Here is an 18,352-nt window from a genome sequence, read left to right on the forward strand (position 1 = left end):
CCACCAGGTTCCACCCTGATGATGGCAAGGACTTCTAAAACATCAGACTTTGAGCTCCATTGCTTATAAAAACTTGCAATAATCAGCCCCTCTCATTTTCTCCATCAGTGATTTTGGGGAAGTATTGTTCTTGGGCAATGCTCTGCGCCCTGTTCTCTCTCTCTCTCTCCTCTCTACTTGATCAGGGCTCCCTTCCCTCTGTAGCTTCCATGACGCTTTTCTCCCCTAAATTGCATCTTTGCACCTCCTATCTTCCATGATGTGACCTCTTCTCTCCCTCTAGTTCTGCAGTTTTTTCTCTCAATCTTCAGATAGATTTCTTAGGTGTTCAGAATGATTTGATATTTATCTAGTTGTGTCAAAATTGAGGCAAGCATGGGATCTTCCTACTTCTCCACCACTATAACTCCTCCCCTGCCTAGGGGTTGTTATTCACCCTAACATATTTTGTTTTCTCCTTGGAGATTGCCCTTACTTCCTGTATACCAAAATGAAATGGAGAATATGCTTTATGCAGGATCTAGTTATTTTGTTGTGGAAGACCCTTCAGAGTATCTAGTCTGCCACATTGCCAGAAGCAGAAGTCCCCTTATAGTTTTTACACAGTTGTCATAGGCTCCACTTGAAACCTGTGGACCCAGTGTTTCTGAAGTTAGGTGGATAAATCTATATTTTAAAAACTACCTCTGAGGTGATTATTACAATAAACCAGAGTTAAGAATTTTTACCCCAGAACTTGTTCATATCCAGCAGGTGAAATGTAATGAAAGGTCAGAGCTGACACAGAGGAGGAGCCAGGGCTCTAGTTCTTGGCTCAGTCCCTGGTAGCTCATGCCTTTCCCTTCTTTCCTACACAGTCCTCAGTGGCCTTCTTCCATTTATTAGTAACCTTAAGTCAGCCTTCCTATGTGAACTTACATGTGAACAGAGACTTAACACTCTAGAATTAGAGCCTACCTACCTACCTAAATTCTCCTTGTTTTTTAAGGGTATTGCAAAAAAGCCTTTTCTGGTTGAAAACTTTTCTGATCCACTCTGCCAAGTATAAAACTATGATATCTACTCTCTTCACATTTTTGTAACTCTTGGAATCTTGTGCAATATTTTCTCAACCAGATGCTCTTCTAGGGTAGGGGCCATGTTGAGCTCATTATCACAGCCCTGTAGCCCTTAACCCATCATGTGGGTTCAATAGTGATTGAAAGGGACATGAGCTTAGTTGCTTAGGAAGGTTTTATTGGTGCATTAGGATAGATGGGGCAATGGACAGATGGAAGAGATAAAAGTAGCTCTGAAACCTCCCACAAACTAAGGTGAATTTGGCACAAATGATTTACTGGCTCTGTGTCTTCCTGTTCCTGAGGGTGTCTGTACAGCAGAGCAGCTCAGAGGAGTTTAAGATAGAAAGCACCTTGCAGAAATGTTTTCATTGAGAAAGACCTAAGAGAGAAACACCATGATTAAGAATTGATGTCCAGAGACATGCCAACTGGACTGGTCAGGGCAGGACAAGCCAACCTTGAGGAAGAAGATGTCTTCTTCCAGTACTGGGCACTTTATTCTGGGGCTAGGACATTCACAGCTTGTTGCTCTTGAAGTAGGAATATAGCCCCCTGGCTGTGAGGCCTCACTTGCCTTCTGGCCGGGCTGCCTCCTGGCCCTGGGCTGAAGGCATGCCAATGTGCAGGCTGCCCTGGTTCTGCCTTGAGGTCACCATCTCCCTTGTGTGGTCATCCACCCACTCCTGGGTAACCACTGTGGGTTCTCTCTCTCCCTGCCCACCTGTCACAGTACACCTTGGGTGAGTGTTGCTCCAGTCCTGTCTGCCTGTCAGAGTGCTTGCCCCAGCCTGGGTCTGTCCTCCCAGCTTTCTCTCTCCTGCCTCATAGTGGCTCACTTGTGTCCATCTTTGACCACTGCCTGACTGCCTCTGAGTCTGTCCCTCATCTCTATCCCCTATGTGACTTGCAGTCTGGCTCCTGTCCTGTGCCATGGTCTGGGTGTGTCTCTGGGTTTGTGACCCTGCCTGTGTCTGAATGTGTTCTCCTGTCACCACTTCACTTGTTTGGCACCAGTCTTGACCCTGAACCTCAGTCCCTCTGGTCTGGCCATGGGTGGACTCCTGTGGCTGTGTGCCAGGCCTTCCTATCTGACGGCTCCTGTCCTGCTCCATGGCCTGGGCGGCACCTCCCGGTGTCTGAACATGTTCTCCTGTCACTATCTGGCTTGTCTGGCTCCTATCTTGACCCTGGACCTCAGTCCCTCTGGTCTGGCCATGGGTGAACTCCTGTGGCTGCGTGCCAGGCCTTCCTATCTGATGGCTCCTGTCCTGCTCCATAGTCTGGGTTGCATCTCTCTGGGTCTGAGTTCCAGTTCCAGTCATTGGGTCACCTGTCTGGTGTGTTCTGTCCTGTTCCCTGGTCTGTGACTGTCTCTCTGACTCCCTCTGTCTGGTCTGGTGACTCTTGGCTTCTCCCACTCTCTGGGTCTGCTGCACATGTCCCCCAGCTTGTGTCTGCTGACTCTCTCTTGTCTCTGAGATTCAGACTGCCTGTCCTGGCCAAGATCCTGACCATGGGTCTGAGCCCCAATCCCTGCCTGTCCTCTGGAGGCCTGAGTGCTCTGTCCACATTGGCTCCCCTCTCGATGCTGTCCTTCTCTAGCCTGCCCCACTTCAGCTCTCCTGCTCTGTTCTTTCCCCAGCTCTTGTGAGGCCCCAGTGGGAAGGCTCCTAGACTCTTGAGATCCACAAGCCCCAGCAGGACTTTCACTCATTGTCTTGAAACAGGCTTGGGCAACTTTAAACACCAGGACCAGGAATTCCTTGAATTCCACAGTCCCTGTATCATCTTCATCCAGCAGGTGCAGGACTTCATCCACAGTGGCAGGATCATGCGGTTCCTGTGGAGAAGAGGCCAAATCAGCATCTCTCCCTTGAAGAAAGTGTGGTTGGGCCAGTGCACTCAGCTTTCAGGCTTCCCACCCCTGAACGGAGCCCACTTGTGCTGGCCGCACACCACTCACATAGCTACAGCAGCCCTAACATGAAATCACTTTCAGTGTGCAGTCCTGTCCCTCTTGTAAGAGTAGAAAGCACCTTTTGTTTTGTATCCTCCATGCCTGGCATAATTTCTGGGCTATAGGAGAACTGGATCAAGATTCAATGAAGAATGAATGAAATGATTGAGCTCATAATGATTCTTTGGGTTGTCCATGGCCCCTGGCACCTGGCATTGAACAGGATTCTCTCCAGCAACCCCAACACCAGGAGAAGCATAGCAGGAACATGGCCCCAAGAGGATTCTGTGAGATCGTCACTGAGGTTCAGGTGTTTTTTGAAAATGGGGTGGGTGGGGTCTGGTGGGACCACACATTGCCCTGAGTATGCATTCTGTTGTGTCTACATTGCTGTCTCTAAGACCATCATCCTGGTTGCTTTAGTTGCAAGCCAAAGACAGGGAGAAACAGGGAAATGCCTCAAGGCCCTGGGTCTGCTTTGCCAGTGGTTGGGGGAGTGGGGAGGGGCTACGGAGTATTCCCCCAGCTGATAATAACCAAACTGCCCTCCAAAACTCATTTCTGTTGTGACCACTCAGCTAATATTTTTGAGCAACTGCAAGACACAGAGCTATGCTTTTAATGAATTCTTATTAATGGATGATCAAATTTCTGATAGACATAAGAAGTAGTTACTATATCAGATTTAAGAAACAGCAGAAAGCAGCAATTACTTTCATTTCTGGAGTATTCAAAGGCTCTGTTTCTCTCTGAGCTGTCCCCTGTGACTCCTTTCACCTTGTTTCCAAATTAGAATTAATTGAAGTCAAAGTATTTTCTCTAAGGACCAGGCCTGTCAACTGCTGTGACTGTCTCTTGTTCTTTTGCCTTCCCTCTTTCAGCCTGCACAGCTGCCAGGAGGCCTGGTGGGCCTGGATCCAATGGCTGTCTCCTCAGATTCCTGAGGCAAAGCATCTGCAAGCAAACCTGTTTCCTCTCTCCTCTCTGGCCCTCCCCACCTGGCCGGGCACATCATACCACAATGACATCAGCAAACTCATGTTCTAGGAGCCTTTTTAGCTCCCCCCGGATGAGCACCGTGCAGCTGCCCTCGGTTCTGGCGTAGCGCCTGAAGGCTTCGATGATCCCATTAATGTTTCGCAATAACTGAGGCATCTTTGGACTCAAGCTGGAGAAAGAAACAAAGCCCCCATGGGGGCTCCAAAATCAACCTTAGCGTTTCCTCCTGCTTCTTCCAGGTCTCTTCTTGCATTTTCAGCTCTGCTTCCGGTGTCTCAGTCTGGGTCTTCCCTGCCCTTTCCTACTTAATGGATTTTATGAATGGGAAGGAGGGGCACACCATGGTTAGTGGCAGGCTCCAGAGTCAGGACTTCTATGCTAGCCTCACCACCTACCTGTCAGGTGAGCTAGGACAGGTTGCTTTGCCTTTCCATGCCTTGGTTTACTCATTGTGAAAGGAAGGTAATCCTATCAAGTATGTACTTGATAGGATTATTGTGAAGATTAAAAGGGATAATTCATATAAAGTATTTGGCAGATGCTGGCTTATACTAAGTGGCAGTTATTAAATATCATTATGATATTATTATACACATACCTAATGTTTTTACATCTATGTAGACTACTGCTCACAAAGCATTTCCATATGCATCATCTCTTGTTCTCCTTATTATCTCCACTTTTTTATAGATGAGGAAATAGGTTCAGAGAAGTTAGGAGATTTGCTCAAGGCCCCACAGCTTGGGGGAACCAAGAAACCAAGAACCCGTATCTCCTTAACCCAAATGCAATGAGCCTTCTAGACTGTTCCCCGTGGACAGTCTATCCAGTCAATGGTTGTCTGTTATATGATGTTAGGGTCCTGCTGGGAACACTGACAGGCAATAAATACATATGTAAGTCAACCCCTGCCTTGGGTGGGGCCAAGCAGGAACATCAGGGGCCTGACTCCACCCTTTCTTGCTGCCTTTTGGGTAGGTATTCAGGAAGAGGCTGGGCTACCAGCTATTGGCAATGCTCCAAGTCCTAAGTTCCTCTGAGTGTAACTTCTGTCCTCAGCACTGGAACCTGTAAGGGAGGTCAGCCTGCCCATAGGTGTGTGGCTTCTGCCAGCCCACAGTGCTGTTGGCCTGTGAGGAATGGCTCCAAAATGAAGGGAGAGATTTTCCTTCTCGTTAGCCAGGGATCTGGGCATAGCTTAAAGTGAGTCTTGGGTGCAACTGGTTGGGCAAGAGGCAAAGGGACTTGGAGATGCATTAAAGCAGAAGCCTCAGAGACCAGGAGATGGCATTGGAGATGGCAAGTTTCAAATGCAGGGGGAGATAGAAGGCTACAGAAGCTGGGACACTGGGAGAGGGCACCGTGAGATGGGAAGGAGAAGGCATGAAAGAAGGAAGGCCTGGGTGCAGAGGCAGGAGAATGAGGGGAGGCAGGAAGGAGGAAGACTTGGCACTGGGGAAGGTGGGACAATGTGGCCGAAGGTTACAGACCCTAGGTGGGCTCTTCAGGCAGTGTCCTTTCTACCCCCCAGAAGCCAAAAGTTTCAGACAGACTTTGCTTTTGTACATCAAGGTACAAAACTCAGAATATTGTATCTCAACAGAGAAATGAAAAGATCCTGTTTTTTTTTTTTGTTGTTGTTGTTTACCACATGGCAAACCTTAACCTCTGACCTATAAATATTAAAAATAATAAGATGACTTTTTAGTTACACTTCAGATCCCTTCGGGTAAATCTATAAACTCATCTTGCCTAAATATGGCCCTGAGGTGGGGGAGAACCGCCATGTAAGCCCCTTCCCCTGTGAGAAGTTTCAAGCCCATTGTCAGGCTGGCAGGAGTAACCTGATTCTGGCCTCACAGACTCTGAGCACAGCAAAGAGGCTTCCAGAACCTTAAGAATAAGACACCTTTGATGTACAGGAAGGCACATGGGTGGTTCTATTGCTGCTGCTAAAACAGGCTTCAGGAGGAGAAGCTGCTGCCAGGCTAGCCACAGGGGAGAAGGAAAGAGGCCCATGGCTTCAGAAGAGCATCCTCTCCCACGTGCACACACCCAGTTTGCCTGAGGCCCAGTCAGAGTGGATACTTTCTGCCCCCAGCTGGCACCTACAGCCTGGATCTGACAGCCTGATTTTATGAGCTCAGATCACCAAGACACTGAGAATGAGAAAGAGGTTCCTCAGGAGGGCACTTACCTAATACACAGGCAGGATGAACAAGTGTCTGTTAGGCGATGTATGGAGTACCAGGTCAGCAGCAGAGGAACCTTTTATAGGGGATTTAATGGAGGCTAGTGTTTTAGATAGGCCATCCCCACCCCATGGGAAGGCTTGATTCATCCAAGCCTTGGCCCAGCCCAGCCCCACTTCCCTTCTTGTCTGTTTTACTTGCTGACACGTGGCTGTGTTGGCTTAATGAGCAGGCCCTCTTACTACACTGGGTGTCTTTCCTGAATCCCTCCCTGGGTCTGTCTCCTCATGTCAGATGTAATGGGCTCTGCAGTGCTCAGCACAAGTTGGGGTTCCCGGTGAACACTCTCCATCTCCATGTGACTGCAAAGTCATGGGACTCCTATTTTTTTTAATACAAACATTTTAAAACATTTCCATCTGTTGAGGGTTACCCTTTCCAAAGTGGCCACTTTGGGAAGCTATACATGTTTTTCTGGCAATGTTGCCATTACTCAGAACATTCTTGGAATTCTTGTTTTGGAATTGCCTTTCATGCCAAATTTATGAGACATGCAAGAAATTAAATTTCATTTCTTTTTGGTTTGGTCTCATTTTTGATTAAAACAAAAAAAGTTAATAGCTGTCCCCAGCCCCGTCCTGTGGGTAGGCAGCATTTTACAGCTGGTGGGAGAAGAGGCTTAAGATAATTAAGTGCAACCCCTTCATTGAAAAGATGGGGAACTCAACTAGTCAACCAATCAGCAAATATTTATGGAAAGCCTGTTCCATTTCAGACATAGGGTCAGGCCTGAGGGAAACAGTGTGGAACAGGATGTCAGCAGTTTCTATTCTTACAGAGTTTGTAGCCTGTCAGTCCCAGGAGAAAGTCCCCAAGAGGTTAACAGTACTGGCAATTACTGCTTGATTTGCTTTGCTTTGATTTAATTTTCATTACCACCTCATTTTGTTGGATCCTCATAACTAAGCCCTTTTATAAATGAAGATACCAAGAACCCTTGGAGAAGTGGTCACTCTGAAGAAGGGATGGGTGCACCAGAGCCTTCAATTTCTGGTCACGTTTCCCCTCTATTACAATGTGGCACTTTACAAACATCAAATTTGTTCTCTGTGGATGAAGAACAACCATCCTTGAGGATGATGAGAAGTAAGCATTCTGAGCTCTGAAGCCAAGTCCCAAATGGGCTCCTAATACACATTTTTGCAGAAAGTACATGGAGCTTCTGGAAAGGCATCTTCGCAGTAACTTGTCTGCATGCAGCCAACAGGAAAGGCAGTGACAGTCGGGATGGGAAGGTGCAGTAAGGGCCGCAGCACAAGCCCCAGTAAGAGGATCAGAGCACAGGGTAAGATGCAGCCTGCAGGAGGGCCATCTGCATGGAGAGGGGCTGGCTCCAGTCCCTGGTGAGATACCCCATCCCAGAGGTTGCTATGGTAAACTGGTCAGTTCAGAGAAGGCCAGTGTGAGAGGGAGGTTGGGGAATAAGAGGAGGTCCTGCAGATTAGACCTTCCTGCTGTGAGTGGTGTGCTAAGCCTTATCTGAAGGGGCTTTGAACCTCCAGAAAGGTTTGGGAACTAAGGGAAAGTAAGTTTGGGAAGTAACAAGCCCAGGTACTTTGTCTATGAGGTAACTCTGAGGTAGGTATCATTACATCCGATTTACTGATGAAGAAACTGAGATACAGAGAGGTTAAGTAAACTACACAAGGTCACATACCTAGAAAGTGATAGAATTAAATTTGAACTTAGGTCTGCCTGCCTCCAAAGCCTGTGTCTTTCCATGGGCAGGACTGAGCCTCGGGAGGTGGCTGGCATGGGTGGTTGGGGCTGGGGGAGATGAGGGCGTGTGAGGGATGGGACTGACAGTCTCTGAGGATGTAAAAACGTTAGTTTGTGAAGTTTGTGAAGAATTATTACAAATGAGTGGCTTTACTTAGTAGTCACATCCCTTGGGTCTGCCAGGAACCTTGTCCGAAGTTGAATCAAACTCTTATCCTATGTTCACTTTGCCTTGCAATAAACAGAAATATCTCAACAAAACAAATTCAGTTTTGTAGTTTTGTACTTTGATTCCTTCTTACACACTCACTCAGAAATCATTACTGATGTTCACTTGATTTATTTCTACAAGCACCTAAAAGCCTATCTTTGCTACATTTAGTGGGCTACAAATGGAGAATAAAACTCTGCTTCCCAGGGAATCAGTCTAGCCGGGAGAACAGACCATGAACACCCCAAAGAATTATTTAATAATGGAAGACAAGATGTTGTAAAATGTAAATCTGTAAAACCAGATACCTTCACCTGACCCTGGATCACAAAATGGTGACATGGGATAGGGGACTGGAAGTGGGGAATGATTGGAGGGTGGCCATTTGAGTCTCCTCCAAAAAGCTGAAGATAGAAAAATGCCATAATCTTGGGTTTCACCCTCAGAAAAGAACAAAAACAGGTCTGAAAGCCAGAGAGCATTGCCTGCAGTATCACGTGTGGTGAGAGAAGTCACCTGTCCATGTACTGCCTACACATCCTAAATGAGGCGCAGGATGAGGGCACAGCTATCGGAGAGAAAAAGAACAGTGGACGGTTCTGGGCCTCCTTATTCTTTCTCTGCCCCAAATGTGGTCTCTTCTCCCAAACCCACCCCACCTAGGTCCTGGTCAGAGCATCCTGGAAGCCCAGATGCCCAAGTTCAACCCCAGATATGGCAGGGAGGATTAGGCAGATACCTGAGTCGTGCCTGTTGACACAGTTTGCAGTGTCTTAGTGAGTATCTATTACACATTCTGGGCCTAATCCCCAACCTGACAGGTGGTGTTGATCCCACTGTGTCTCTGAGTCCTATGCAGACAGTAAGCATGTGACTAATAATGTCATTACCATTAGCCAGGAAAGCTGGAAGCTGTCATTTGAAAGGGAGTCTGAATTTCCCAGAGCTAGGTGTTCAACCCAAAGACAGAGCTTCTAGAACAAGCAAACCAGAAGGTTCCAACCTCCTTCCCATTGAGAAAAAGGAGAAATATCATGGGAGGTGGGGGAGTTTTTCCTTTTTATGCCTCATCAGTGCTCAGAAGTCTGCACAGGTCTGGTGGTACCAAAGGTTTGCTGACTTAAATGTAATGGGAATAGGCAAGACACTTCCCAGCATGTCTTTATTTCTGTCATAATTTCTGGTCAAAATTTGGACCTGCCTAGAGGCCAGAAAACTCCCTTTCCCTGCCTTGCTGATATGCTTACAGGGTGCTGGCATCTGAGCAATGTGCCTAGCCACCAGACACATCCACATGGGACTCTAATTCAGAAGTGAGGGGTGTGAAGAAGTAGGCACACACAGAGAGGTCTGTGATAAACTGAAGCCTTTGGATCTGAGGGTGATGCAGGACAGTGGGGTCTTTCCTGGAATAATCCTATAGCCTGATTTGGGCTTTTGTTCTTGTTTGGCAGCCTCTAAATTCAACCCCCTAGTCCTAAAGTGGTTCTACTTGCTTTCACGTAGGCCTTCTAGTCCATGGTTTAGTGCAATGCCATTTCATCATGTTTAGGAAAATATTTTCTTTAACAGGTGGGGTTTTTTTCCCCTAGTTATTTAACCATGTTTAAAGATTTCAAGATATAATACCCTAAGTTTAGTCAGGAAATATGAAATAAATGTAATGTCAAGCATATTCATGTAATAGAATTCCATACAGCAGTGAAAATGAAAAACTGTTATATATAACAACATGGGTGACTCTGACATAAATTTCAACAAAAAAAGTCAGTCACACAATCTACATGGTAGGAGTCCATTTATAGAAAATTAAAGCGACAGCAAAACCAAACCATGGTGTTACACATGAGAATATTAACTCTGGAGAGACATTAGCCTAGCTTCTGTTTCTACAGGAAATCCCAGGACCAAACTGGGGCAAAGCTTCAAGGTAGCTTTCATCAGGATGAACCGGATTTGTGCTGGTCTCCCTACAAACCCCACAAACCTGTCTGTGCTGGCCTCCCCTGGGGTTGGTCAACTTTGAACTATTTCCTCCTTCATTGATCAAAGTGCCTATCCCTCCCAGGGAGGTAGCCAGGATTAAAAGGTGATGACAGGGTGTTCTGAGCACAATGCATGATAAAAGGACACTGAGGGTATACAAAGGTGAAAGCCATTAAGAGTTAGTTGGTTTTGGGGCCTGGAAATACAGTCCTAATTTAACGGGAAGAGGGTGAGATGTGGTGTGCTGTGGACCTGAGGTCATTCTAGGGGCTGTTGGCTATTGGCAAATGTCACATTCATTGTCTTCAGACCACTGTGTTGTTAGGAAGACAAGAAGGCACACAAGCATGTTCTTATCTCTGAGAGCAGAAAGGACCAGCATGGCCCCACTGCTTCACTGGCTCCCTGGCTTCACTTACTTGCTGAGCCCCTGTTTCCTTATTTATAAACTAGTGACAACCTCTGTTTGTGCCACTTGGTTATTATGAATTAACAATACACATCCAGTGTAGAAGTGCCTTCTAAACTGATGAAGTCTAAAACCTTCATGGAGCATTATTATCGTTGTCATATGAAGTAGTAATGAGTAGTCCTTTTGAATATGGACAAAAGGAATGTACACAAAATTACTGCTCAAGTGGATCACTTATTCTGCCCTTTTAAAAAGCTCTAATCTATAAATAATGGATAACGCATACACCTTGGAAAATCCAAAAATAGAGATTAGAAAAAACACAGGGGGTGATTATTCCCTAATGAAGGTATGTTTATTTTTCCACAAAAGGATTTACCACAGACTTCCTTCACTTACCTTTGTATCAGTTTATACATTATTAACTATTTCAGATCAAATGTAGATAAAACTAACATTTATTTAACATTATATTAACATTATTTGCAAGTCAATCCAAAGTAAGTGTATGCAACAGGAGGAAATGATATTCAACTTACACAACTTTTGTAGGGCAAAAGCGACATGGCCTTGCAGTGAGCCTGACTCCAGTTCTTAGCATGTAGAGCTGCTGTGGGGTTCTCTGGGGCAGTGACAAACCGTCTGGTGCCCGGTCCTCCCACCTGAGTCCTAAGAACCTGCTTTCACTCCCTGGTTCCAGAACTGAAGGCTTTCAATGCCTGGTAGCCTTTGCCATAATTGTGAGGGTCCTATGAGTCCACGTACATGCCCATCATTGCTGCATAAGGAATTCCTATCCGGCACATGTGTGTCCTCTTGTTTTCTAAATATGTTCTGGCCAAGTGACCAGGACAGAAGTCACTTTCTTCTAAGCATACCAGTGTGGAGACCCTCACCCACCATCTACGGGAACTGGTCGTGGGCAAGGCCTAAGGCCTGCAAGGCTGGATAGTGGCAGCAGCGACTCTAGGGAGCAGTCACCAGAGCCAAGATCCACCAGCTCAGGACTGAGCACTGACTGTGTGCTGGTCACTATGCTATGGTGACTCCCAACACCCACTATCTTAACCTCTCACAAACTCTGTAAGCTTCTTCTTCGTATTCCCATATTCCATAGGATGCACCTGAGTTTCAAAGAGGGGACATGGACAAAGTCACACAGTTTTGGGTGGAGATAGGACTGATCCTATGAGTTTTTATTCCTGGCTCAGTAGGCCTCTCACCACACAGCTGCCTCCACGGAGGGCTGGGAGAAGATGGGAACCTAAATGCCCTGAATAGGAAGTCATGTGTTTTTGTTAGCCTGAGGCCTCTTCCACAACCCCCTGAGTTGTGTGGGAACAAGGAATTAGGAGAAAGGTCACGTTGAGGAATACTGGCATGTGTCAAGTTGGCCCCATGGGAGGGCAAATCCTCAGAAGCAGCTTGCTGAGGTGTGGGCATGGTGATATCATGTGGGATCACAGGTGACAGTTTTAGCCTCTTCCTTTGCTGTCACCAACCAAGAATTTGGGCCTCCCTGCTTGCTTATGCATTTCTCTCTTCTTAGCCCTTGGACAGGCATGACATTTTGTTGTTGTTAAATGGAGAACAAGGGCTTTGCTGGCCAACCTATCCTAGGATATATCCTGGCTCTACCACTTATGAGCTCAGTGACTTAGGACAAATCCCTTAACTTCTCTGAAATTTGGCCTCTTCTCTAAAAATGGAGCTTATATAATGCAATGCCTCTTCTATGGATGGTTTATAGATTAAATAAAATAATGAGTCAAACATTTTTCATGGAGACTGGTAAAAAAAGTAGGCTGTCAATAGATAATAGGGGTCTGATGTCAGTCATGAAGATGGGTCAAGAACATGTTGATAACAGAACACCTGCTACTCAGGATTGGGCTCAAGGCCTTTAAACAACAGGGACTGATGTGATTAAACAGAAAAACCAGAGGTTCCTATGGTCATGAGGGAGGTCTTTAATAACTACTAGAACATAACACAGTTGAATTATGAGTGTGTGTGTGTGTGCATGTGTGCCCATCTGTAGAAGATAAATCTTAAGTTTCAACATGAATTTCACTGTTCAGTAGAAAAATGGGACTAGAAGTAGTTTGAACTACAAGTTGATGAAAATTCTGAACTTCGGGCAATTGTAAATAGAAAGCCAGAACATTCTTTTAATTTCTATAACAACTGTGGCACAAGGATGTGACATTTTGGAGGTATGTTGATGAAGAAGTTCAGCGGGTGACGCAGAACCAGAATAGCACAAGAGGGAAACCCAAAGAGGACCACACCTGCATGGTTCACTCATTCCTCAGTGAGGAGGGAATCCATTTAACCCTGGAAGCACTCTGTAAGTTGTTTTGTAATTTGTTGCAAATGTAATTTTGCTTACGTTAATATTTTTGTCAAAGTTCAAATCATTTATACAATAATGTGGGTTCCATCTTCATAATAAGCCATTTTGCTGTCTATTCCTAAGATCTGAGTTAAAAGAAGCCCTGTGTGTTTTCTTACTGGAGTCCTGAGCATTGAGTGGGGCCCCTTGGCCTCTGCCTTGTAGATTTGGTGCCCAGACCTGCAGTCTATATCTTGCCCAGGGGTTGTTTCTGTCTGGATGTGCCATTTGGGAGGAACGCCCCTCCCAAAATGCAGCTTCCACTCGGCTTGTCTCTCTTTGATCCTGCTGCCATGTGTGTAAAACTAAACATAAAACCCTGCAAGGTGTGAGGTAAAGTCCTCAAGGTAAACCATCAGGGAAGCACCAACTCTGCTCCACCATGAAGGGGAGTGCTTTTCCTTTGTTTCTCAGATGAGAAAGGCTGTGTTCTTACACACTTCCAGGCACTAATAATCCCTCTGACTGGTTGTTTTGAGCATAATAATAACTGTTCCTACAGATAATAAAGAGGATATGGACACCGATAATTACAGGCTAGCTCGCCACTTCCTGGGGGGCTGTGTAGATGGTTGTGTGTCAGAATCATTCTCACTAGTTTCTTCACGTGGTCTATATATCAGCTGGCGTTCTCCAGAGAAACAGCCAATTGAGAGTGTTTATGTTAAGGAAATGGCTATTTCCCCCACAATTGCTGGGGTTGGCAAGTCTGAAATTCACAGGGCTGATCAGCAGGCTGAAAACTCTGTCAAGAGTTGATGCTGTAGTCTTGAATCCAAAGGCAGTCTGGGGGGAGAATTCCCTTTCCCTTGGGGGAACCCCAGTCCTTTTCTCTTAAGGCCATTAACTGATTAGATGAGGCCTACCCACATTGTGGAGAGTAATTTGTTTTATTCAAAATCTACTGATTTAAATGCCAATGACATCTAAAAAATACCTTCACAGTAACATCTAGACTGATGTTTGACCAAACGACTGGGCACCATGGCCTAGCTAAGGTGACATATTAAAATAACTTTCACAGCCTAGGTACTCTGTTCCCCAATCCTGGTTTTTTGAAGTTTAGAGTCCCTCCTACTCCCAGTTTCTTAGTAAATCATTGTTCTCATATCTTGGTCTGGACCTTTATTCCATATTTTTCTTCCCAAGACATTTGCATCAAATTTCTTTAATTTTAATTAAGCAATATACTTTTTCTTATTAAAAGTACTACAAATACATGAAAGAAAATTTAGAAAATTAAGATATCAAAAGGAAGAACAAACATTATTGTGACACGACCCAGCAGAACCAATCATTAGATTATACATCCTTCCAGTCATTTTTCCATGTGCATACATAAGCAATGACAATAATGGCTAACACATATCTTACTATGTTCCAGTTATTAACTCATTCAGTCCTTTCAGCTTCAGAGAGGTAGTTTCCATTATTATTTTTATATTCAGATGAGGAATACAAGGTGCAGAGAAGTTAAGTGACTTGCTCAAGGCCACAGAGCCTGTGAAGGGCAATTTCAGGCACCCAGTTTGTGGATGGCGAGGATGAGAATGAAGGGTTCTAGGGGTCCTGGCACCTGCAGTGCCAGCTCTCTTCCCAGGTTTGTATCTGTCATTCCACTGTTTCCCCTACAAACACAATCAGTGTCTTCAGGTAGGGGGAAAAAAGCCCTCTGGCTCTGGAATGTGGCTTTTAACTATTTCATTATAGTGCCCCTGTATACAGATTTTTTTACAGTATACAGATTATTGTAAATACAATACTATTTATTTTTACCTGATTTTTACAAGTACCTTTTTAAAAGGCACAAAATAATCTTCAAGTTTTGTGTGTCATATTTAGTGGTAGCAAGGAATTCCACTGAATGAGACACCGGTTCTTATATAATCATACCTCTCTTAGCAACTTACATTGCCTCTTGTTTTTCTTGTGTTAAACATACAACATGAATATTCTTAAACATATATTTTTGTATGTATTTATAAATTTTTCCTTAATAAATATCTAGAAATGAAATTGAGGAGTCAAAGAACATCAGTAACTTTAAGTTAACCACAGACCAAACTATTCTCTCAAAAGGTGGTCACAATTTACACTTCCATCAATATTTAGCCCCTAAAAGTCACCAATATTTTATGATTTAAAAGAGTTCCTACTCTAATTGATGGTATTTGGGTGCAGTGATTTGAATTCCTTTTACTGATTGTAGTGAGGACATGTTTTTTCTTCATGTGTTTATTGGTGATTTGTATCTTATATATACATTTTTGGTTCACTTCCTTTGTCTCCTTTTTAGAGATGGAAAACTAGTCTTCCAAACTAAACTCTTTTATTTTGAAAATTACTTTTGAATTTAAAAAAAAATTTCCAGTGATGATTTTCTGTTTTTTATTATGTTATATTAGTCACCATACAGTACATCATTAGTTTTTGATGTAGTGTTCCATGATTCATTGTTTGTGTATAACACCCAGTGCTCCATGCAATATGTGCCCTCCTTAATACCCATCACCAGGCTAACCCATCACCCCACCCCCTCCCCTTTAAAACCCTCAGTTTGTTTCCTGGAGTCCATTGTCTCTAATGGTTCATCTCCCCCTCTGATTTCTCCATCTTCATTTTTCCCTTCCTTCTCCTAATGTCCTCCATGCTATTCCTTATGTTCCACATATGAGTGAAACCATATAATTGACTTTCTCTGCTTGACTTATTTCACTTAGCATAATCTCCTCCAGTCCCATCCATGTTGATGCAAAAGTTGGGTATTCATCCTTTCTGATGGCTGAGTAATATTCCATTGTATATATGGATCACATCTTCTTTATCCATTCATCTGTTGAAGGGCATTTTGGCTCTTTCCACAGTTTGGCTATTGTGGACATTGCTGCTATGAACATTGGGGTGCGTGTGGCCCTTCTTTTTTTTAATTTAATTTTATTATGTTATCTTATCACCATGCATTATATCATTAATTTTTGGTGTAGTGTTCCATGATTCATTGTTTGCGTATAACACCCAGTACTCCATTCAATATGTGCCCTCCTTAATACCCATTACCAGGCTAGCCCATCCCCCAAACCCCCTTCCCTGTAGAACCCTCAGTTTTTTCTCAGAGTCCATAGTCTCTCATGGTTCCTCTCCCCCTCTGATTTCCACCCCTTCATTTTCCCCTTCCTATTACCTTTTTTTTTCTTTAACATATAATATATTATTTGTTTCAGAAGTACAGGTCTGTGATTCATCAGTCTTGCACAATTCACAGCACTCACCATAGCACATACTCTCCCCAATGTCTATCACCCGCCACCCCATCCCTCCCACCCCCCACCACTCCAGCAACCCTCAGTTTGTTTCCTGAGATTAAGAATTCCTCATATCAGAGAGATCCTATGATACATGTCTTTCTCTGATTGACTTATTTCACTTAGCACAATACCCTCTAGTTCTATCCACATCATTGCAAATGGCAAGATTTCATTTTTTTTTGACGGCTGCATAATATTTCATTGTATATATATACCACATCTTCTTTTTCCATTCATCTGTTGATGGACATCTCGGCTCTTTCCATAGCTTGGCTGTTATGGAAATTGCTGCTATAAATACTGGAGTGCACTTACACCTTCAGATCACTACATTTGTATCTTTGGGGTAAATACCCCGTACTGCAATTGCTGGGTCATATGGTAGATTTATTTTCAACTTTCTGAAGAACCTCGATACTGCTTTCCAGAGTGGCTGCACCAGCTTGCATTCTCACCAACAGTGTAAGAGGGTTCCCCTTTCTCCACATCCTTGCCAACATCTGTGGTTTCCTGACTTGTTAATTTTAGCCATTCTGACTGGAGTGTGGTGGTATCTCATTGAAGTTTTGATTTGGATTTCCCTGATGCCGAGCAATGTTGAGCATTTTCATGTGTCTGTTGACCATTTGGGTGTCTTCTTTAGAAAAACGTCTGTTCCTGTCTTCTGCCCATTTCTTTCTCTCTTTTTTAATTTTATTATGTTATCTTAATTACCATACATTATATCATTAGTTTTTGATGTAGTGTTCCATGATTCATTGTTTGCGTATAACACCTAGTGCTCTGTTCAGTACATGCCCTCTTTTTTTTGGAAAAGGTAGACTTTTAATAACGGCTTTTATCACCAGGTTAAGTCATGCAGTTACAAAGTAGTTAGAAACTTCTGAAAGGATATTGTTTAGAAAAAAAAAAAGGCTCATTCTTACATAAGTAACATCTAGTACTTCACTGGGACACTACTGTTCAAAAGGCCCTGGCGAAATAACTCCCAAACAAAACACTCAACCCAAGGTTGTTTCCAGCCCAGTGGTAATGAAGCTGTGTGCAGAATTCAGGCCTCTCAAAGAGGACACCAAGTCAGGCCAAGTCGGGGCCATTGGCAGGGCTTGGAGCCGCCAGCTAGACTCCAAAGTGGGAGCCCAAGTGGTTTTTTTCTGGGACACTCTACTTGAATTATTGTTCAGTTAGACAACACAGTAGATCTTCAAAGGAGAACAATTAATTAACATGATAAGGAGGTCACTGCACTCTTTGGACTATATGTCATAATTGCAGTTAGTAAATTCTGACAGTCTTAATAAAAATAGCCTCCACCATTTGCAGGTATGAGGATAACTTAATTCTCCATCGGACATTTTATTTTTGCTGGACAACAATACATGATTGATACGCTATAAATGATACTGTTTTATATTATAAAAATACTAGCTTTTTTTCATTTATTATGTTTATAGGCATTCACTGCTTGAGTCAAGGTTAGGCTTGGTAAGTGATTAAAGGCAATTTTATTACAGCAGCATCTACTTATTTTATTCTAAGTGAATAAAATGCATAAAGAGAAACAGTTTTATTTTTGTTGCAATCTGTGAAATTGAGTTTTTTTGCTGATGTAAAATACCAGTAACTCACTTGAGGACCATGCCACCTTCTGAAAATGCTCACATCTGATGCCTTAGAGCGTGTCTGACTCGTCCAGAGCTGAAGCGGTCAGTAGCTGGCTGCTCCTGGGCAACGGGTGTGTTCCTGGCCCCAGCTCTGACCACACTCAAAGCGGCCACGGAACAAAGCAGCACAGACAGACGGAAGAGGCCTTTCATTTAATGGCAAAATATCCAAATGGCTCTCTGGCATAGGTAATTTCTACTTTCATATTCATCAGCTTGTACATGATCCCCCAACCTTAATTTCTTTTTTCTCAAAGGGGCTGATTTGGACTGACTTGTTGAGAATGATGTCCATTATCTAGTAAGTTGAGAGAGAGAGAGAGATTTCTGTGGTTACATGTAAACTTGTGAAGAGTCTGCAGATGAAGAGGGGAAGAGGGCAGTGAAGAGG

General features: G+C 44.0%; 1 protein-coding gene across 1 annotated transcript; it reads right to left on the reverse strand.

Moving 5' to 3' along the window:
* Positions 1-1,576: 1,576 nt before the first annotated feature.
* Positions 1,577-8,235, reverse strand: CRNN (cornulin). The gene is given in 3 exon segments (XM_027597961.2): positions 1,577-2,526; positions 2,529-2,901; positions 4,036-8,235. Coding segments are annotated over 3 exon segments (1,461 nt in total). The 5' UTR covers positions 4,174-8,235.
* Between the last annotated feature and the right edge of the window lie 10,117 nt (positions 8,236-18,352).

Source organism: Zalophus californianus, chromosome 4, assembly GCF_009762305.2.
Source record: "Zalophus californianus isolate mZalCal1 chromosome 4, mZalCal1.pri.v2, whole genome shotgun sequence".
NCBI lineage: Eukaryota > Metazoa > Chordata > Mammalia > Carnivora > Otariidae > Zalophus > Zalophus californianus.